Source organism: Alligator mississippiensis, chromosome 1 (assembly GCF_030867095.1).
Source record: "Alligator mississippiensis isolate rAllMis1 chromosome 1, rAllMis1, whole genome shotgun sequence".
Lineage (NCBI taxonomy): Eukaryota > Metazoa > Chordata > Crocodylia > Alligatoridae > Alligator > Alligator mississippiensis.
Window position 1 is genome coordinate 259,963,011 of NC_081824.1, and position 23,728 is coordinate 259,986,738.

The 23,728-nt window shown below is 40.5% G+C and overlaps 1 protein-coding gene across 3 annotated transcripts in view; it reads left to right on the plus strand.

Moving 5' to 3' along the window:
* Positions 1-23,728, plus strand: part of CBLB (Cbl proto-oncogene B) — a 193,907-nt gene that overhangs the window by 135,291 nt on the left and 34,888 nt on the right. For all 3 annotated transcript variants that reach the window (XM_019476402.2, XM_006258138.4, XM_059720558.1), the window contains exons 10-13: positions 1,755-1,958; positions 13,988-14,173; positions 16,622-16,987; positions 21,146-21,240. In XM_019476402.2, the coding sequence (XP_019331947.2) occupies positions 1,755-1,958; positions 13,988-14,173; positions 16,622-16,987; positions 21,146-21,240 (851 nt within the window). The remainder of the gene's footprint in view (positions 1-1,754; positions 1,959-13,987; positions 14,174-16,621; positions 16,988-21,145; positions 21,241-23,728) is intronic.

A 23,728-nucleotide genomic window follows, 5' to 3' on the forward strand; every position in this document is an offset into this window, starting at 1 on the left:
TGTTAATATTATAGCAAAGAAATGTTCTTACTTAACTAACTGCTTTTCAAGCTTGTCAAAAATATTTTTTTTATTTTTTGGCTTAGGTTTTTCTACTGTTGTTGGTTGCAGTCCAAAAATGTGTGATTTTGATTTTTAGGGCATGCATATACATATGTAACTACCTGAAAACTCATGATTAATCCCATTGATTTAATTGGGACTACTTGTGACTAAAGGACCTATACCTATATGCTTAAACAGTTCCCTGAATGGAGGTATATGTGCTGAATTTATAACTGTTGTGTACATGAATATCAACATTATACATTTTTAATATTAATTTTTTTGCTTAAGTTCACCAGTAGTATTCACCTAGGATTACTTACTGCTGTAGCTTATTAATATCTTTCTCCTGTAATCATTTGCTGAAGAGTTTGACTTGAAGTTGCCTCTTGAATAGTTGGAGTATTTAGTATAAGCTGTTTTCCACTACTGAATTTAGTAGATGGTGGAGAAACCAGGCTAGTAGTTACACTGCTAGTTGCCTTAAAATAAAAAGTCAATCCAGTTAATCAAGAATTTTGTGTGGGGGATACTGTCTCAAAAGCAGGGAAAAAATGTGAGTTGATATATTTTAATTGAGTATAAAAGAATAACTATCTTTACAATTCCACTGTTTTTGGTAACCAATTTCTTTGCTTGTTTCCTAAAGTTAAAACTAATTTTTAATATCTTCACCTACAAACTTAAATACAGTGTGAAGATTGCAAAAGGAAATGCTAGAGAAAATAATGGTAGGCATGAGACAGCACCACTTATTGTCTGCCCTAGAGGCTCAGTACATTGATAAGACTGGAAAGCATTAGTCAAGGTAGTAAGCTTGACATACCATGGGCAACAGTAAAGCAATTGTCAGATAAAATAAGGGCTGTTCTTCTGTCCTGTAAAACAGTGAATGGAGTTTGCTTGAGATTTCAAGATAGTTTATCAGAGAGTTAGTCAAGAGTAAGTTGTTAATATTAACTTGTAACCAAGGAGAACTAAGTGATATCATGTCCGACATGTCATGACATGATTTGTAAATTTAAATTAGATTTATTTTAACTTCTAGGAAGTTTCAGATCAGGCTTCTTAAAATGCAGTAGTGGTCACACATGTATAATGCCTGTCAGTGCAAGGGGGGGGGGGGGGGGTGTTCCAGTTATTCTTGCTACTTCTCTTGAAGATGTGATCTGGTTTAGACTGTTATTAAAGGACCATTCCTTTTACTTTTCTCGTCAGTGGAGTCATGTGATTATTCAGGTAAGGTGAGTAAAATCTGCCTCTTGGAAAGCCATCTGGCAAGCTGTCTTGCAATGCTTATACATGTATTATCAAATAAAATGATGTGATGCAGGCAAATCATGCGTAAGAAGTTGTTGATTTCATTTTTTGTAGAAATAACAAATGGAAAATCTACTGTTCCTTTGATTGCTAACAATGCTATCAGACATTACCAAGAATTGCTTTTTAGATGCTCTTGTCTTTTAGGTTCACATTTCAATACCTGTTTACAGGCATATACAAAATGTAGGCCTCTTGTCTTCATAATTCTTATTTTGAGATACTGATCTATTATTTTGATTTGTTTAAAATTTAACAGTTAAAATTAATTTGTAATAGAGACTTTTTAAAAGATAGTAAGTTTATTCTTAAATGTATTTTGTGTTCTATAAGGGACCTTATTTTAGACAAGAAATAGCATCTAAAGATCTTTGGGGGTTTTTGTACAGGAGTCTGATGGGCAGGGCTGCCCTTTCTGCCGTTGTGAAATCAAAGGAACTGAACCAATAATCGTGGATCCTTTTGATCCAAGGGATGAAAACTCAAGGTGTTGCAGTATTATCGATAGCTTTAGTATGCCGATGCTGGATTTGGATGATGAGGATGACAGAGAAGAATCCTTAATGATGAATCGCTTGGCTTCAGTGCGGAAGGTAATTATTCAACAATTGCATACTACCAAATGAGAACTGTATACTTGTCAACTTGCTGTAAGAAGTGAGGTACACTTCGACATCCCAAGTTCTGGCAGGTATTTGAACAGGTCAGAAAAACACCATGTACTTCGTCAAAACAGTAGAATGCTCGTATCCCTGAGCATCTGTCAGTCACCTTCTGCATTTGCCCATAATTCCTTTTTGTTTATCTGCAATATCTAACACCCTCCCGCTGTGAAAAGTAGTTTTTATCAATCTCCACTGAAACATTGCCTGCAGCTGGAATTCAATCCTCTCACGTCTCTGCAGTCTTTCTCTTACTAAAAAATTCTTAACACTGTGCAGAACCATCAGTTTATGGTGCTCATTGCTACGACAAAGTAAAATGCAACAGATTTTTATCAATAATTAGTTGATTGTAAGAACAGAGAACCTGAAACACTCTTAATATAGGGTGGGGTTGCAGGTACTGCTAGTCTTTGGGACACTGGCTGAAAACGGGTATGATCAGTTACCTCATGGCACAGGGGCTGGACACAAGTTAAGAATCTCTGCTATAGCGTGATAGTAAAAAAACAAGCCGTCAACTGGATTGATTTATATATCCCATGCTCAGCTTCTGTCAGTCAGTTGTTTTGAAACTACCTTAAAAAGCTTTCCAGTTGTTTTTCAGTATTGCATCATAACTCTCATTTTGCATTCAACTAAAGACAGCTACTAATCATTTGGGCCTTGCAAACTACGAGCATTGCCTCTTCCAAGTGATTGCAGCATCTCCCCCTTGTTTGCCTGGACTTGAAAGTGCAGAACTCTGGAGTGGGTTGGATGAGTTTCAGCTCTCTTCTCCTGAGCTGGAGGGTGCTGCCTTGCAACTGTTATAATTTCCTTACCCAGGAAGCTCTTGTAGAACACCTTACAGGTTTCCCCAGAGACATTTGGAGTGCTCTTTAACAAGTTTGCCTTTTTCTTTTCTAATCCTCTCGTGTTCAGCTTTCCTTGTTGGATAGTGTTCCTTCTGAGCCTATTATACAAGATAGTTTTCTATATGGGTAGTCTTCATTTTGCCTGGGTTTTTTTTTGTTAGTTTTGAAGTGTTTTTATTATGCATTTGCTGCTGTATGATGTCTATTTTGCACAGTGTCACTTGAGTTATTAGTGATGTAAAGATAAGATGGCAAAATCATTCTTTTTTGGCTTTTATAACCCATCGTGATTACAGGAGGCCACTAGAAAATCAAAGCAGCTGCACTGTCACAGATCAGGGGGAAGCACTGAGCTGAGCATCAACAACACACTGATATGATGCTACAAATCAGAACTTGCCACCATGTCCTATAGCATGTTTAAACAGGTTGAAGTAATGGCATTACATTCTCCAAAGCACAAAAACAAAGTCCTTTGGGGAAGAAGTATAAATGCTTCCCAAACTTGCTTCGTCCTATGAAAGAATGAGTAGAATAAGTATGGCCACTCCCATGTGAGATTATCATTGTCATGAGGTATGGAAAATAAGTAGCATCTAACGAGCTGCTGTAACAAAGACTACAGAAAGGTTCAGTAAAATTACCATGTCCACCATACCCTACTTGTCCCCTATAGAATTTTAATTCTTGAACTTTTCCAAAACATACTGATCTTTAGATCACATGAGAGTGAAATTAAATGGGAGATGGTGCCAGAGCCTTCATTCAGTGTGACCCAAGACTTAAGGGATCCCTCTGTCTCAGAAGATATGCAGTGGGGCAGCTCAATCACTACTTGCAACATTCATCTTCACCGTAGTGTTTTGTTTGCTCTAACTGAGCTTTTCTAATCTCTTCCTTTTCTCCATCTTTAAATCCATGCCACAAAGTTTGCTTTATAAATCTGTATGATAAAAGATTAGGTAAACATAAAAAAAATTCTGTCTTGTTATATTTAAAATAATATCCCTGTTAAGATATTTAAAGACTGTCTTTATTACTCTGTAATCTTTAGCACTCCATTGTCCCAATGAGCTAAGAGTAATCTGCCATGCTGTCTTGTATAAGATAAGGCTTGATGACTTGCATGCTGGTTTGGGCAGGGTGGGAGGAAAATTTGGCTCAAAATGCATAGTGAGAGTTTTTGTGGGGAGCTAATAATTTATAGCTATGATGCTAAGACAGTTGTTTCATCTGAGTAAATATGTTATCTTTATAGTATGCCACAGGGGAGGCACCAGCAATATTATAACTCCATGCATATTTAAATAGCTCATATCAGTGCACTGCAGGAACATTTTCTGCTGCTAAACCATGTGAAAATTTACCTCGTCTGAGGAATTCTGCAGTTCTCTGGAATTAATTTTATAGCTGTCTCCCTGCACCAAAAAAACTGGCTTTGATTCACAACATTGTCCTCAGATTACTTATGAGAAGTCAGTGAAACAGAGCTGCTATTTGTCATGGCCAGCCTCATTCCATAGGATGAGTAAGCATGTGCTTAATGAGTCACAACCGAAAGGACCTGGTTTCTCAAAAATCTAATATAGAGGTTTGGGTTTTTTTCTTCTCCTTGAATTGATAACATCTCTGTTTGGGCAGTATAAAATCAGTCTTAATTATGATGCTGTTTACCATATTATCTGATTATAAGTTGATTATACATACATATCAACCCCAGATTTTCAGGTTCAATTTTAGGTAAAACAGCTTTTTCCCTGATTTATAAGTTAACTACAGATAAAAGCTTTGAATTGCTGTTGCCCATAACAAAATCCTACAGCAGATCAGATAACTAAGGAAAGGGCCCCAAAGAACTAAAAATACTACATAACATAAAATAAAAGTTGGCTTGGAAAAAAAATCAAGCTTGGGAAGTGGGGCGGGAGGGGACTGATCCTGTGTATAAGTAGAATGTGATATTTATGGTTCTACTTGGGAGAAGGAATTGGGGAGGGAGACTTACAGTCAGAACAATGCAGTATGTTCTTAAGTGGTATAATACTTAGTTTCAGCTTGGTGCATGCAATATAAAAAAGAAAATATTTGCCAAAAATTGGAGCAGTTATGTAAACCAGGTCTATCCAGTTCTTGGCCCATAAGGGGTTAAATTGTAGCTCATGGGTTCCTGTCTGGACACTACTCTCCCCATTTACAAGGTCATGACTTCAGCTGGTGGAAAAAATACTTCAGGACCTTGCTTTTTTTTTAAGTCTGCAAAGCCCCATGAAAATTATGGAGCTGCATAAAAATTGTAATGATGATTAACTTTCTAAAAATTGCTTCTTTCCTCTCCAATACAACTGACTGCTATCATAAAAAGTCAAGGACGTAAGATTCAAATTAGACCCTTTGAAAAATGTAATAATAAAAAATAAAATAAAAAGAAAATCAGTAGAGTTACTTCATGTGGCAGAGTGCAGTTGAGGTACTCACCACTTAGTGTGGGCTGCAGCAAGCTGGAGAAGTGCCTGCAAGGAGGGCAGCTGGGAGACACACCCCTGAGCAGTCATTTTAAGGGGCAAAGCGTGTGGCGGAGCACCAATGGCATCCTCTCTAGTTAAGGGGTGTTGCAGCTTTGTGAGCAGCAGGGAAAGCCTCTCTCCCTCTTTGAAGGGCAGCCTCCCACCTAATTACCATCTTAATTATTTAACAACAAGACATGGCAGGTGAGTAAGGCAGGCAGCTTGTGCAGAGACAGGTGGGCGGCCAGCACTGTGATCAGGCCTGGGAGTTTGCCCCCTGTTGCACTTCAGCACTCCAGTGCCTTTCTGATATAGCTTAAGAAAAAGGGTGACACTTGTTTTTCATATACTGCAATTTAGCTGACTTGCATGTCATTTTCAAAACTTTAAAAAGTTTAAAAAAAAAATTAAATACATATGTCTGGTAGGCTGGCGTATCTGCCAACATCTTATTTTATATGGCTCTTTATTTTTACTTCCTCTCCCTGCCCCACCCTTTCTCTTTGCTTGCTTGAGCCCTCAAAGAAAATAGTACAATCTGTGCCATCTGCCTTTTTGCAATTACATTTCAGTTACGTCAAGATGGGGGCTTTGACTTTTATTGCTTCTTGAATTCAAATTTACATGATCACCAGTTACAAGCCAGTTAAGATTAATGGTGAAGTTCACTGTTTTAGTGGTTCTATTGCCAGGCTATAAAGTCAGAGGGAAATGCTGTGGTTACCAAGTTAGTCTCAGACCTGAAAGGTTAGATTTTAATAGTCTTTTTAAAATGCATAATAATTTGTATATGATAAAAGTGTGTTTGTGTAAATGATGCATTTTGTTGGCCTGACAGGGAAAGAACAAATAGACAAATCTATTTATGCAGAGCATATTTGTTGTTATGTGGTTTTAAGTCCTCCTACAACCTTGATGTTGTTTCAGACAATATTAATACTTCTAAGACACTGTCACATTTAAGAAAAAAGGACTTACTCTAAATAGCTATATTTCTACTTGAGTTAATAAGAACCCCCTCCCCCCCCAACCCCCCCCCCCAAAACAAAAAACAAAACTTCAGGATCCTCAAATATCTGTGATTTAGTTTAATAGAGCTTTGTTTAGCTTTCTGGAAATGTTAGTTCAGTCACGCAGATACTGTTGAGTCCCTTAGTAGTATACTGGGAATCCCCACAACTATACTGGAGCAGTCACTTTTCAGGCATGGGGGGAGGAAAAAAAATGCTTGGATCTTACTGGGATTTGAAAATAAGCCCCATCTATAGCACTCGAGTCAGAAAGAGGTGCAGTCAATAATAGCAGCATGTTTGTTGTCTTCTTTATCTGCTAGGGAAATCAACATCACAATTTGCTGATAATTGACAAATCTAACTAGAAAGCACAATTTTGATCTACTTCAAGCTCAAAAAGCACTCTGCACCACAGTTGCAAATTAAGTCACAGCTGCCTTACTTTGGCAGCATTCATGCTGTCCTGATGAAGTACATATTTCTCTAAAGGAGTCTGTTCTTTTCCTTAATAGCATCTTTATTACAGAGGTGTATACTGCAGCAGGACTTTGTGGTGTGTTGTGCCTGCCTGATGTCTTCATGAGCTTTTGTTTTTGTACTGGTTTGTCTACTAATTACTTGTTGTTTTATCTATTATTCTTTAACTAGTCTGATTACTCGTCCTGTTATTTGCAGTGACTAGTGAACACAGAAATATGCAGCAGCATATATAGTGTAAGCAGCATATAAATTCATTTAGGACCTTCACATTTTACTCCTAAGTAAACAAGGCATTTTTAAAAGGGCTAAGCTATCCTCCTACATCGGGGCGGACAAAATACGACCTGCGGGCCAGATCCGACCTGCCAGGCAACTTCATCTAGCCCATGGGCACCCACCAATTAATTGTACCCCGATCTGTCCCATGCATCTTGCTCCCACCCTTGTGTCTGGGAGGCTCTCAGCCCAGCCACCATGCACAGCTTCCAGGCGGGACTGATGCTGCCACTGCTGTAACTGCCAAGGGACTTGTTCTGTTTTCCCAGTGGCTCCTCCTGCCGTCCCTGCTGTAGCACTCACTCTGGGCAGCAGGTAGGGAAGTGGTGGTAGTTGGGGATGGGGGAAAGAGCTACAGCTGGACAGGAGTGTGGGGTTGGGGCTGGCAGGAGTATGGAACCCAGGGCCCACTCCTAGGGGGGGCGGCAGGAGCACAGAGCTTGGGTGGGTGGGGGGTGTGTGTGGGGTGTGAAGGAGGGCGGGGGAGAGTCTAAGGACCCCTACACACACTCTCTCCCCATGGCACACAGCCCCACTGGTGGTGGTGGCAGCGGCAGGTGGTGGACCCTCGGGGTGCTTATGGCCTGCACAGGTGCTGCCACCTGATGACGCATGACTCCAGCCAGTTCCAGGAGCTGCACATGGTGGCAAGGAGGAGCTAGACCAGCATGTCTCTGTCACGGGGGGGGGCTCCCTGTGACTCACGTGCATCTCCTGGTACTCGTGCACCACTGGGAGGCAGCCACGTGCGATGGAGCTGCAGGCAAGTCTCAGGGAGCCCTGCGCAGTAGAGGCAGGCCAGCCTGGCTCCATTCGTTGCTGCCATGTGCCACTCCTGGAATTGGCTGGAGCCATGCGCCATCAGGTGGCTGTGCCTGTGTGGGCCTGAGAACCCACAACGAGCTGCTGCTGGCAGTGGTGGGGGCTTGGCACCGGGGGAGGCTCCCCACACTCCTCCCCACCCTGCCCCTACAACACCCCAGATATACATACACCCCACAACTTACTCTATAGCCACGCACACCCACAAAAAAATATACCCCCCCACGTAAGACTTTTGAGCTATTATGCAATCACCCCTATATACACTACACAAACGCAAGTAAATCAGGACAAAAACATTTTTTGAAATAAAATTAAACTGTTATAGTAGATGTTTGACTTAATTGTATGATTTCTTTTTTTTCTGGTTCCAAGATGGCAACCCCATCCCATGTGTACTTCTGGCGGCAGAGGTCAGGAATCGGGCATGGGACTTCTGGTCCCAAGATGGCTACTGTGGGGGGCCCCTGTCAAGGGGTGGGGCTACCATTGAGGCCCTCAACAACTCCCCAAAACACATTAAGTGATCCTTCAGCCAAAATAATTTCTCACCCCTGTCCTAGGTCATCCATTCTCTCATAATATGATAGAGGTCATAACCAAAATTGTGTATCTAAATATTGCAAAAGTATATAGATAGTTGCATATGGATATACAAGTTGTTTCGCACCTAACGGAGATGTGATGGTCTCTGTGGTAGAATGACACTGTTAAACATCAAAGAGCATCATAGGAGGACAGGGAGAGAACACTTTGAATGTAATGGTGAAATTTGGCTACATGTACCATGGACCTCTTTTTAAAGACTCCTCCAAAAACACATTCTTCTTTTCCTTAGCACCATGCTGTGACATTTGATTTAGTGCTGCCTTGTCGAGTAGTGTAATCACTTTTGCAACATCTGGATTTTCCTTGTAGGTCACTGCCCAACTATTGGTCAACCCCTGCTCCATTCAGTTTCAGGTTTGTTCAGATTATAGGCATGTGGTGAGTGTCAACAGTAACAGTTTCAGATAGGTTGCGTAATTATTTGGCTGTTTCCAACCAGGAAACAGAAGTAAAAATTGAGGGGCTTTAGCAGATTTAATGGAACAAAGAAAAAACTTCAATTATATGAGGTACCAGCAGTGGCATATGGAGGTGGAAGCAGTTATATGCTGGAACAGGCGAATAACCTTATGGGTTGAAAGGCAACCAGATGGAAAAAACATCTTGAATTCTGAAGATAGTTAAGTGTTAGGCTGATGAGTCAAGAAAAAGAGTGAGAAATAAAAAATGAAATGTTTTTAAAAAAAATTAGACACACCAGAACAAATCTGTGCCATAATGTAATTATTTTAAGGTGGTGCATGAAGAAAACAAGTCTGTACTTATCAAAAAAAATAATTTGCTGTACTCAAGAGATTTGCTATGCACATGCCAAATCTGTCTAGGCATTTTTAATATTGCTCATCACCTGGAGATCACTGTATTTTTGCTCAGGAAAAAAAGTAAAAGCTTATTCATCTGAAGTAATTTAAACATATATGCTCTGTATGCATGCTCTGTATGCAGCTCTGAAAACTAGCTGTACAAATGGTCTGTATTTCCCTTTCTCTCTCCCCCCCTACTTCCTCCTTCATACCTAAATCAAATGTGCTTGATGCACAGGGTTTTATTCCTGTCCATCTCCTCCACCCAAACTCTCTCCCCCACACTACTGGAAACTGAGATCTGAGAATAAAGCTGAGCTGTTATTTCTTTGTCACATACCATCACACCAAATTGGGTGGTTAGTGATGCTTATATGGTTATCTTCAAACTGGATTTATACAAGTTTAACTGTTGGAAATTTAAACAGAATTGTTTACTGCAGCTAACTAGAAAAATGGGCTGCCGTTCACTCCTACTGATCTGTGGTGGCTTGTGCAGGGCTTGTGAAGCTTTATCTTAACTTATCTGGGGTCTGAATAAGCGGATGTGACTTCCCTTTATAAAACCTGCCGCAAAGCCAGAATCTGTGAATCTGTCCATTATTGCTTGATGAGCCCCTTTTCACCTTTTATAGTTCATGTGAGCATGAATGCATTTAAGCAATGTGTGCATAAGCCTTTTTTTCCCTTAAAATTTCTTTCTAATGATTTTCCTGATGCAGCTTTTCTAGTGGTAGCAGAATTCTAATATTGTCTGGCTCTGGGCTGTTTATCAGTTATGTTGTCTAACACTTGCCCAGACGGGTTAAAATATCCTCAGTTTCCTATGTGGACAAACAAAGCAGCTAAACAATGGACAGTGGCCCAGTACTGGTTCAAAGAGTCACAGATGCATATCCTGTTTCAGACCTGCCGATCAGTGACAGATCTAGCCCTGGATGAATTGGGGCTAAATCCATGCCAGTTTCAAATATATTTGTATAGGATACACTTGTCACATGGTTTAACTGCTAAGTCCTTCAAGTGATATCCCACTGTGTCCTGTGCCAGCAGCTCTCATCACTTCACTGACCTCAGCTGTTCTGGGGTCTGAATAACTAGATATAATTTCCCTTTATAAAAACCTGCTGCAAAGGCAGAGTCTGTCTATTGTTGCTTGATTGCTTGAAGGATCAAGGCCTTCTCTTGGAACCCTTCTTTACATTTTATCTCCTCTGCTTCACTACTACTCCACTGCGCCTTCATGAAGAAGTCTGCCATGGTCCGCTATTCTAGCCGTCAGAGCTACAGTGAGGCAAGTAATTACCTTCCTAAGGCTTTTCCTTCTTGGGTAGAAAATGGGAAGGTATAGCACAGGTCCTTAGATAAAGTCTTCCAATCAGTGTGTCCAAGACATATTGTACTACTGCTGCTGCTGCCCCTGGTTTCAGTCAGGGGGGAAAGTCTAGAACAGCAGATGCAGCTACAATGCGCAGGCTGACAAACCAGTATCATTTTACCTAAGGCATGGAAAGACAAAACTGGCTGTACCAAGTGAAAAAGAGGGAGACTTTCTTTGCTTCAGGTGAATCCACTTCACCATTTACCATGAGTTACAGAAGATAAGTGGTAAATTATTGTGGTTTAATTTATCTATTTCCTTCAGGGGGTACATCATTAACTTTGCTTACAATGGGATAGGAGGGGATAGAAAGAACAGTTATAACAGACTAGCAGAGGTAATTTCACTAGCAGTAAATTCTTCTTCCCTTAAAGTAGTGTAATTGTTTTTGCCTCTAGACATCTTTCAGAATAGAACCACACAGGAGGAAGATATAACAGAAGAGATAACAGTATTGGATATACTTACAGAGATACCGAGTGCAGGCAGTTGCTCATGCAGCTATGGCCTCAGAATGCATTTGAGTGTAATATAATGTTTGAGGGCTAGTTTGGCAGTCCAGGCTTATAGGAAATGGGGTCATTAGTATGATGGTGCAATATTATGAATGCCTGTAATTCAGAATACATTTTCTCACCCAGCATTCTGTTTATTATATGTTAAGTATCTTTATATCTTCTGGCTAAATAGTCTTCTTCATTATTACCAACATCTTTATTGTGCATCTTTTTCATGTTTCTTCTGGGAAGATTCACTGTCTTGAAAGACTGTGTATTATAAAGCACTATGTAACATAAGGACTTACTAAAGCACTGACATTTTAATTGTAAACAGTTGCATTTTATTGGAGGTGCAGACCTGTTAATTTGTTACTATTTTTGAATGGTTTCTGAAAATAAATTAATTTCCTGTACAATTCTGAAGCCGGTGTGTTGAATATATTCAAATTACACGGCTGTTTGATTTTAAACATGCTGAAGGTGCTTCTGAATTTTAAAAATCAGTGCTGCTAAATTATACAATGAAAATTTAACTGTTAAGTGCTTTCTGTTAGGACTGATTGATTTGTGGTAGGGGTTATAAGTACAGCTATTCAGGCACCATCTCTTAGACATACCCTAAACTATTAACTCATTGAGGGAAGGCAGTGATGCAGAGATATCTGAGCCAACTGTGATGGAGACATTTTTGCATGACCCCCACACCTGGAGAAATTAACCTAAATACAGCACCGTGCAAGTACGGCTGTACTGTTGCTTGTTTGGGAGCTAATTTGGGGATTTGTATGGTACTGCCTTACACTTTGCGGGCATACTGTTAATTCCTTATATGGCCCTTACTTCTGTAGTATCTGAGAGCATCAACATATCCTCACACCACTTCTGTAAATGTAGTGTAGGATTATCCCCATTTCACTAATGACATGAAACAGGTATATGTAATGACTTAACCAGGATGATATACATCTTTGGCTGAGGATGGGAAGCAACCTAGTTCTCCCAAATCCTGAATCTTACTTAACTGTACTTATTTTTGCGTGCGCTGCAATATGCTTTTTATCTTGTTACTGAATCTTGTTTTGTGGTCTACCGTTCTTGCTGGAAATGTACTTACCTCTCTCTTCCCCCATCTTATTGTTCACAATAAAATATTAAAATGTAAAGGTTAGAGCTGGAATTAGGAGTCGGGAGACCTGGGGTTCTTTTTCTGGATCTTTCATTGAGCAGTCACTTAACCTTTGTCATATACCTTCCATCTGTTTAGTTAGGGCAGTATTAATTTATCTTTCATCCTTCTTCACTGGAGGTGCAGAGAGCTTTTGATGTTTAAGTACTTTCAGTGTTGGCAACTGCAGGGTTTAACATCTTGGTATTAGGAAAATGAATATGTTATATTTAGGCCCGTGAGTCATGAAGGCATTTAAACACTTATGTAGCAGTTGCTTGCTGTGGTCAGTTAGGTCTAAGCATGTGCTCAGGCATTTTCCTGTTTGTTACTTGTGGCCCAAGGGTAGTGATCCAAGTCTCTGATGTTAAGTGACCTGTTGAGTTTGTCTAGTTCTGTCATCATTACAGGAAGTACAAGACTATTTTCTTTTTCAAAACTTCTTGGAAAAAAAATAGCTTTGCAGCTAACTGATTTACCCTAGCAATGGGCGTTTCATTTTTGCCAGTCGTGTTGTCTTTAAGCCTTCATTTTGGAATTATGGGGACATTGTGTATATTGCTAAGGCAAAGCGTGTGATAGGTTATTAGGTTCACCCCAGATAAACTTGCTCATTCAAATATGAGGCATAGGTGGCTATGTATAGACACAGCTGAACAGTGCTTGTTAGTACTGGAATTTCGGGAGCAAGTTGCAAAAACTCTCTTGACAATTCAGACACCGAGATATAATCCTTGAAACAAAATTTAGCCTCATGTGAAGAGGAACTTTTTCACATTTTTAGCATTTAAAGTGATATTTTAAAATGATCTTTATTTAATGTGAATATAGTTTTTTAAAGGACAGGCCCAGTAAAAACTCAGTGTAACATTTGTCTCTTGTGCCTGTTGGACAAAAAATGTAATGTTGGTTCAAATTATAAATCAAATTTAGTCGAGAAGAGTAGTCCATAAATCAAATAACAAACAAAGAAGAATTGTTCTGGTGCATTCTTGAAGATGTTATTTTTGTTCTTTCAGTGATCAATGGAACTTATTCAGTTACACCTCTAAGTATGATTTAATAATGCTTTAGGACACGGCATGATTAATGACTGACATGTTGGATAGCTTTTAAAAAATGGTATGTGGAATTATGAAATGCTGCTACTAAATAAAAGGGGTTGCCAAGAAGAAAACAAAAATGCTGTAGAGGAGTATGCATCACCTTACAGTGTATTATTTTTTGCACCACAGTAAAACATACCAGTATTTTCATTTTGTCGTCTTGATTTTTAAATCTTTTAACGGACTGTTAACCATCATCACAAATTAACCTGGTTCTGAATCCAAGGTGGAGGAAGTGACATTGCTGCAATTCTTTAAATAATACTGCCCTTCAGCTGCAAAACAAGTAATCTCACCATCCGTTAATCAGGGGAGGCAGGGTGAGCACTTTGGCAGATGACTAAGGGCAAGCACCTGACAAATATCAAATGTCTTAATCAAGAGATGAAAGCTGTAGACTTAATGGATCAAGTAAACATTAATAATCACTCTCTTGTTTTGAAGTGCAATGAGAGACAGAATTCACCTGTGACCTCCCCAGGATCCTCTCCACTTGCACAGAGGAGAAAACCCCTTCCAGACCCTCTACAGATCCCTCATCTTAGTCTCCCACCAGTGCCTCCCCGTTTGGATCTCATTCAGAAAGGAGTAGTACGGTCCCCTTGTGCCAGCCCCACTGGTTCACCAAAGGTAAATTCTGCTAAACTAGATTTCTTTCGTACTGAATTTTTTTAATGATCCTTGCTTGCTTGCTTGCTTGCTTGCTTGCTTGCTTTTAGAATATTTGACACTTATGGTATTTTTTGTGATTATTTGTTATGAGGTGTGGAACAGTTAGGTACCACCATAACATCCCCTGTGTAGGCACAGTGTCCCCATATAGTTTAAATATACCCCAATTTAGTGGACAGGGACCTGATTGTTCCTTTATGTCAGTAGGAAGACTAATTGGCCTCAGTAGGCTTTAAATTAAGCCTCCAGACTGCCCCTTTATATGACACTTTCGTATAATGGGCTGATGCTAAACACACCTGACTATGTTACTTTAATGGCGATGTCACAAGTGATTAGCCCTATGCCTAAGTGTGACTGTTAAAGCTGTAGAGTTGACATCATTCTGAAGGACCAAGTCTCTCTAGTAACACTTGATTTGGAAAAAATAAATAGCAGTAAAAGGTACTCTTGAACGTGGATTTAAAAGGTTATCTGAATTAAAATGTGTGCTATTCTCAAATGGTAATTTATACTCATTTTCACAGCATCCTGGCAAGAAACACTTATGCAAATATCCTGCTATCAAAAGCTTAAGAGGTGATACGTTAGGACCTAGCCTTCACAGCAATGTAGAAAAGAAAACTATGATGCTCTATACATAATCATTGTATGCAGTACCTTTTGAATAAAGGAAGGAAAAAAGAAAAAAACCTTCAGTTATGGTTTTTAATTATGTAAAAGTTCAAAAGAAAACAAATACAAAACATCTTATTTAAACATCCTGTATTTTCCCTTCTGAGATGACCATTTTGTTGTCAGTGGTACACAAGTATGAATTAGTTTACCTTTTGGAAGCATGCCAGTGTGTATACATGAATTGTTAGTGTGTATGCCTGCCAGTAATTTTGTTGTATCAACATTTTGCCTGTATACTTGACGTTCAGCTTTGTTTTTAAATTAATTTTAATTCTGGGGACACATTACTTGGCCTAAACAACTGATGTACAGAACAATATTTCCTCATACCTATCATTTTTGATTAACTGTCATTTAATTTAAAGCAGAGCCGAGGAGGTCATGGTCTTATAGCTAGCTTCCGTTCTGTCACTAACACAAGCTCTGTAGTACAAAGGAAAGACATACTATTCCCCTTCTGTCTGTCGTCCCCCCTCAACATTGTCCTCCAGTTTTACAAATGGCAAACCAAAAAAATTGCCACTACTTAATCAAAATACCACAAAGCTTGTTACCATGTGACTTGCTGGTAAAGGTAGTAATGTTGGAAAAGAAAAAAAGAAAGTATTTCCCTTCAAAGAAGACTAACGTATCAAAAAAGTTTGTAATACTCCACAAAAACCAGGCACTTATACAAATACCCTTTCCTAGTCAGAAACTCAATTTTTCCATTGCATATTGGTTTTGATGATGAAGTGTTGACCAGCAATACCTTCTTGCCTTTTGAAAAATGTCACGACTAGCATTTTTTATTAACTACAAGTTAGATTTAGCTTTTCACATTCTTATAGAATAGCGACCTTTTCATATGGGGTCTGCCCGTGGGTGCAGCCCTGCATGCTGGATCAGCCCTATGTTCTGGATTCATCCGTGGATGGGAGCCTGTGCTCTGGCCTGGCTGTCTGCGCTGGTACAGTCTGACATATAGTTCCATGTCATCTGGCCTGTGGGACTCCCTGTGGGTTTGGAAATTTAGTGCTGGGGGAGCAGTGGCTGTGTTTTAATTGTAGTGGTTTTGGCCTCTGCTGCCATCGCTCACCTGCTGCCCAAATCCCAGATTTGTGAGGAGCCCTGAGGGCCAGATGATGTAGCTCCACAGGCTGGGTCTAATCCTCAGGCTGGACATTGAGCACTGCTGTCCTTAAAACAAAACAACACAAAATGAAACCTATTTCCCTCTGCCCTTTGTTCCCTAATCATTGCTATTGCATCCTCTTTTACCCCCGGCCATCCACTCTCTCCCTTATTTCACTTTGTCATGTCATTTTTCTAATTGCCTCTTTCTGCAGTAGACATCTCAAGTGCCTAAACATGCCCCAGAATTAAAACTGTACAAAAAACTTCAAGGGAGGTATTACAGAAAGTGGATCAAAAAAATTTGGGAAGATTCATCATCCAGTGCAAAATCAAAAAAGCCTCCCTCTCTTTACCTAGTTTTCCACCATCAGTTTTCCACCATCAGTAATAGCTCTAGGGGCATGGTTTCTAAAGGGGAAAAAAATGTAGCCAAGAATCTACTAGCTGGCAAAGAGAGTGGATTTAGTCTTGGCCTAATCTGATGACACCTTAATCTCATAAATTTGGCAACTGCTTCCTTAGCCTTTGCCTGAGGTTTTCTGAAGATGATCAGTACACTCGTATGAAGTGGCTGTGCATGAACTTAACTTATTGGCTTCTGATTCTGTTTAGTCTTCTCCATGTATGGTGAGGAAACAGGATAAACCTCTTCCGGCACCCCCGCCTCCCCTGCGAGATCCTCCACCTCCTCCACCTGAAAGACCCCCTCCACTTCCACCAGACAACAGGATAAGTAGACACTTCCATCATCCTGAAACCGTGCCTTCCAGAGACCAGCCTATGCCCCTTGAAGGGTGGTGCCCCAGAGACGTATTTGGGACAAATCAGTTAGGTGGTTGTCGAATGGTATGTGACAGTTCCCCAAAACCAGGACTCATTGCAAGTTCAAACATAAATGGAAGGCACAGTCGCATGAGTTCTGACCCTGGATTTCTGAGAAAACACAGACGCCATGATCTGCCTGTTGAAGGAGCCAAGGTAAGAGATGCTTGGCATATGATGTGAACCCAGTTTTATCAGCTGATCCCATATTGACTCTCTCATTGGTTAAAGTTTTAGTTCATTGGTGGTGTTTTGTTTCATTCTGTGGTTCTTGTTGATACTTAATACTAGAAGGGCTGTAAATGATTAAAGCATCATTAAACTTTGTAATTTGAAGTAGCAGTTGATGAGGTTCTAAGTTTACAATTTAGTTTTAACGTGAAGCCATCATAAAAATGGCTGAGCAGGATGAATAATGTTGATTTGCTAAATGGAGCTGGTAAATGATCCTTATGGATGTTGCCATTTATAACTTTTGTTGTACATTACTTGGGGCGATCTGTATGGATAATGGCTGCTCCAGTCTTCCTTATGTTAAATGAGATGGAGCTTTGGAACTGTAGAATGTTATAACATATATAAAATGTGTATATAATAAATACACCCAGCTCACAATTTCACATATGAGCAAGTGGACAAAACTTCAATTTCAGGACCTCTAGACCTTGCCTGCTTGGAAGGAATTTTACTGTAATAATAACATATGCTTTTCAAGTGCTTTAGCCAACAGAAGGCAAACAAGGTTCTTTGGATAGATGTGATTAACTTTTATTAGACAAAGTAAATAGTTGGCAAAATTGTTCTCTGCAAACTTTCGGGTGCAAACACCCTTCTTCAGGCAAAAGGAGAGTCTTACCCAAGAGAATGAGTGCAAGTATGCCCCATACATCCAAAACTGCAGATTGCTATAGCTGGGGGTTTGGGTGTTTTTTGGTTTTTTCTTTTAGTACCACAGAACCTCTTACTTGGAACTTTGAAGTTGATTAGTGAGACAAAGCCAAGTTATAGTTGACAGTTGTATGTTTTTTAAATCACTGCAGAAAGTACACAAAGCAGTGAAAACCTACTGAGATTCCCCTCTGACATCTTAATGAAATCTTAACAGGAAGCAATATCCAACCTAGTTTTTAAGTTACAGAATGGGCTTCGATTTCAACTACCTGTCTTTTATGTAGCTTGTAAAAAAAAAAAAAAAAAAAAAGACATGATCCATACTTACTGTATCATTTGCAAGCATTCCAGAAAATAGTAATGAGAACAGGCTCATCCAAACGCCAATAGTTAGTATCTGAGGGAGAAGGTTAGATACAAGCTGTCTTGTAGAGTAAGCGTCTCATACAAAGATTTCTGCTGTCCTCCTATGTTAGAATTGCTTTTTTTCCTTGATTCTCTTGCGTTGATACTATTGTGGAATTCATCTTCTCTGGTGGTTAGATGTGGAATTTTTTGCAGGTGTTTCAAAATAACAGCATTTATCTTCCCTGTGGGCTGAATTTTTTCTTTAGATGCTTGTCTGCAATTCCTGTTCATGTCTGTGGCAGACATGCATGCACATCTGAAGGCAGTTTGGCCAGTGGCAAAGCTGTTTTATGTAATGTGTTTCCAGTGAATATAGAATACCAGACAGCCTTAGGGACTTAACCTGTTGACTCACAGTACCTTGATATCTGTGGCAAATATATAGCAGCAATGTTGTCAAAATCAATGTATATCACTGTCACAAAACTTGCAGGAAGCCCAAGGTGACAGGCTGTTGGAGTATCCGTTCTATTGTTTTGGGGTTTTTTTTTCTCTGTTACAGGTTACAGCTTTTAGAAATGCACAGTGGAATACTGCAGGAGAAAGAGTACATTAAGCATCTTCTTGCTTCCTTGCAGATTATAATGTGATTTTGAGACCCAGACCTCTACTTCTGCATGTAGAAGATTGCATGGGTGCTTGTATGTACCTGTGCTACTGGGTTTTACAAGTGCAGTTTAAAATAATTGTGCATGTATAAGTGTTAGCATTTTAAAAATATGCTGTTGCAGGCTTTCTGACCCCTTCAGTGTAGGTCCTGCCAAAATCCTGTGTAAATTATTACAGTGCTTGAGTAATTAACTGAAAAGATTAAGGAATTACTTTCAAAATTAAGATGGTGCTAGAGTACTTTAGAGGAATAAAAGGAACTAGGATAATATTTCAGTAATTACTGGAGATCAACCTTAATACCGTAAAAAATGAGAACTTCTTGGGTGCTTAAAATTATTCATCTGAGACTTTTTTTTCAAGACTTTTAATCAGTCTTTTTTTTTTTCACTTTTTAGGTTGATGGAAATTTATTATATTTTTAATTAGGAAAATAATATTTTTTCTGAATATTTGGTTTTCATTCTCTCATTTGCATTGTCATACCTAAAGTTCAGCATCAAGGTAACAAACATGCCCTTCTTCAGCCTGGGCTATTTCACTAATACTTCTGCCAGCAGACTGTACATTCAATACAACTTGAGGATTTTTAATACCCATAAAGATTTAATAATTTCTTGTCTAAGGGTTGTTTCTTTGTATTTTAAAGCTGTAGAATTTCCTCTTTAGAATTTTCAGCTTCCTTTATTTATAAAAAGATATGCAAGTTGAAAATCCTGTGAATGACTTAAGGTTTCATAGCCAAAATAACAGCCGCTTTAGACTGGCATTGAATTTCATAGATTTCATAGACAGTAGGAGCTAGAAGGGACCTCAAGGGATCGGGTCCAGTCCCCCTGCCATATGCAAGAAGTCTACTGGGGTCAAATGATCCCAGCAAGATAAGCATCCAAACATTTTTTTTTGAATGAATCCAGAGTAAGTGCTTGCACTACCTCGGGGGGGGAGGAGGGGGGAGGGTGTTCCAGACCCTGGATACTCGGACTGTAAAGAAATTTTTCCTTATGTCCAGTCTAAATTGGCCTTCCAGAAATTTGTGGCCATTAGACCTTGTTATCCCTTGGGTGAACAACTGCTCTCCCAGATCCTGGTGCACACCCCTTATATATCTATAGGCTGCCACCAAGTCAACCCTGAGCCTTCTCTTCTCCAGGCTGAAGTCCCGTGTTCCTCAGCCTCTCCTTGTAAGGCTTTGACACTTAAAAACTTAGTTATGTCAATTGGCTTCATATCAGGTCATTAAAGCTCTCTCCCCTTTCTCCTACAAATTTGCACCTGATTTTTCTTGAAAATCCAGGAATTGTTTCTGTAAGTAGAAGGAAGATGAATTTAAAGCTCACCAAGAGTAAAACTACTGTGGCATTAAAGATATTGGATAGCTGTGGCCTGAGCCGAGAAAAATATTCCCAACTCCGTTTTAATCAGTTTTATCAAGCAATTCAGTCATATTTCTTAGACCAGTCTATTGAATCTGAGCTGTATTTATCTTTGATTTGGAAAGAATATAACTTGTACAAAGCAGGGAGGAAGAGTGGGTATGTGGCTGAATCATTAGAGTGGAAGAAAAGGATGTTTTCCCTCTCTTTGCTTTGTAGCCTTCAGCAAGTTATTTAACCTCTGTATCTCCATCTTCATATTTGTAGAATGGATTTTCTATCTACTTCATAAGGGTGAAATATATTTATGCTGATCCTCGGCATGATCTGAAGAAACTGCTCTAGCAGTCCATCGATTTGTTTATAATCTGAATTTCCTTTTCCCTCAGACAGTATGCCAACCCTTAGCTCTCACTAGAATTGTTTAAAATATTTCAATTCTCAGTCATTTTAAGAAACTATAAGAAACTTTTACAGACTGGTAGTCGGGCTGCATGTTGTGTGTGTCCAGACTGATTGCTGGTAAGGCTGCCATTCTGTTGGACTTAGACTGCCAGTCAGAGTGAAAATGCACTGTGTTAAGTTTTGGAGAGACCATATACCAGCCTCTTTAACCAACCGTCTCTTTTGTCCTTGTTTACATTTTAGTTTGGGTTCGAGATGTAGACTGTTTGATTGAATGAAGCAGTTCATGCCTCATTTCTGAGCAGCTGTTAGGCTGTCTGCAGATTCACATGCATAGCATGCATCTGTTCCAACGCTTGATTCATGTTTCTGTCTTTTTAAATCAGTGGGATTCAAGAGCACAATGCCATGATCAGGATTGCCTTCAGCCCTCTAATAAACGTTGCTGCTCTCTTCATATCATCCTTCTGCTGTGTGTCCATTAGTTTAGATTGTAAACTCTTACGGGTTTAGTGGCAGGGGCAGAGATGCTTTTTTATTTTTTTTTAAACTCTGGTTTGCACTAAACACATAAGAAATAATATATAGGTAGCAATAGCCTAGTAATATTTTTGCCTGTTTTCAGGTATTCTCTAACGGGCACCTGGGAAGTGAAGAATATGATGTCCCTCCACGACTTTCACCTCCTCTTCCAGCTGTCTCCTTGCTCCCTAGTATGAAGTAAGTTGTGGTTTTTCACTGGAAAAGAAATACATTAGTGACACAAACAAATAGATTTGATTCTACAACACTGTAAATAAATAACCATGGGCTCCTGACCATGAACTTTAATGGGTTTTTACAAATGTAAAGTAAATTGCATTGATTAAATGGGAGCAACTTTAATGTAATATTAACCTATTGAATTCTCAACACCCATGAGCAAGTTGCTGAACCCTTGATTCCAAGAGAAGATAACATTTCAGGGTAAGAGTTTGAGGTAAAGAGCATAATCCACGTGTTTGTATACACAGTCTAATCCAGCATGGATATCTGTTCTCAGCACTCATTATGTTTCCATTTGGTACTTTACCTGGAGTTCATTCTCACCAGAATGAGAAGGGGAAGGAAGAGAGGGATCCCATTCAAGTAGAATTACTCCCTCTTCTCTTGCACTTCCATACTATGGCCTGAAGTTTGGGGGGTGGGGTTATCTTTTTTTACAAAGGGGGCAGGGAGAGCTCTGGCTTCCTGTGATTAAAAAACCAAAAGCAAACACCAAAATTTATAGGTAGTTACCATTTATTGCATTATAATGATTGAGGCACTCGTAGACTTCCAAATTGCATTTAAATTGTAACTATATCAATAAACATTGTGCTCAACTGATACGTATGTGCATGTGTGATATGCCAGTGCCCTGCCCTTGCCCTTCGCTCCCAACCCACAATATATTTACAGCTGCTCTACTCCTCCCAGAGCCTCAGTTTAGGCAAGTGTGGGGAGTGAAGTGGAGAGAGTGCTTGGAAAAAGCCCATGTCCCAGAGTGGGAAGGCCATGGGTGCCCTCCTGATTAGGAGGGGAAGCTTCAGAGAAAATGTCCCCACCCATCTTCCTTGAATCCTTGGGCTAGGGAAGGCACAGGAGAAGCTGCTGTCCAGCTTATAGAATCATTGAATCATAGAAAGTTAGGGTTGGAAGGGACCTCAGGAAGTCATCTAGTCCAGGCCCCTGCTCAAAGCAGGACCATTCCCAAGTAGATCATCCCAGCCAAAGCTTTGTCTAGCTGAAGGGATTTTGTCTACCCAAAGGGAGCAGGCATACCCCTGTGCCTCTTCTACTTTGCACAGAGCATCCAGCCCAGGGAGGGAAGCAGCTTGGCAGACAGAGCTCCCAGTTCTGGCGAGCCACCATGGCCAGCAGAGCTAGGCCCTGCCAGCCTTCCCCAACCTGCCACTGCGTCCTGCGGACCTGAAGTAGAGGCCACAAGGGAGAGGTATCTACGCTGGGTCTATACCAGATCAGCATGGGTGCTGCTGATGCCAGGCTGTGGGAAAGTGAATCCCCCCAGATAAGGGGCTCCCTGCCATTACAGAGGAATTGGGCAGCCAGCAGCTTGCAGGTTTTCATTTTTGTGAGAGAAACTCTTAGTGGAGATCTTCTGGTTGTCAACCTACAAGGTTTTTCTCCTGGAGGAGGTGTGTTTTCTCCAGAAGAAATTGAATGAATGCTTGTACGATCCTACTTTCTAATGGGAGAGTGGCAGTTCTCCTGGTAGTAACACGTATACCTGGCCTGCAGCAGGTCGGGTGGACAAAGCAATGCAGTTGGCTTCTGCAAACCAGTTGTATTCTTTCTTGATGAATCTACTTAAATAAATCTGTATCCGAAACATTGTGGAGAAGATCCCTAAGCTCCTCCAGCCCAGAGACCACTATCTCATGTTCCTTATTTGTGTGGGCACCAGTGACACGGCTCGGAGCGCTCCCAGCCGGGTCGTGAGGCGCTACAGGGATTTGGGAGCGGGGCTAAAGGGTCTGGGGGCACAGGTGGTATTCTCTTCGATCCTCCCAGTCTCGGGGTATGGGCTGAGGAGGGAGAGGAGGATCCAGGTAGTTAAACAAAGACTGCGGTGCTGGTGTCATTGGGAAGGCTTTGGCTTCCATGACCACAGCCCACTCTTTGGTGAGAGAGGGAGCGAGCTGCTGGGAAGAGATGGCCTCCACCTCTCTCCACTGGGGAGGAGGCTCTTCTCAGCCAGACTGGCTGACCTGCTCCACCGGGCTTTAAATTAAGCCTACCGGGGGACGGGGGGACTACCGCCACTGCTGGCCTGCTGAACAACCTTTGCAAAGCCAGCAGGCCAAGGCACTTAAGGGAGCCTACCCCTGCCCCAGCCCTAGAGCAAGCTGCAGGCAAGGCAAGGGCCCCTAAGGGGACACTTGCATGCCTGTATACCAATGCCAGGAGCTTGGGGAATAACCAGGAGGCACTTGTCCTTCTGCTCAACACAAATAATTATGATGTCATAGGGGTAGCGGAGACCTAGTGGGACTCCACCCATGACTGGACCACAGGTATAGACAGCTATACTTTGTACAGGAGTGATGGAGTAGATAAAAGGGGCGGGGGTGTAGCTCTCTATGTTAAGGAAAGCTATGCGTCCCTGCAGGCTGATGTTGGCGACCAGGGTGGATGACTGGAGACCGTCTGGGTTAAAATCCGTGGG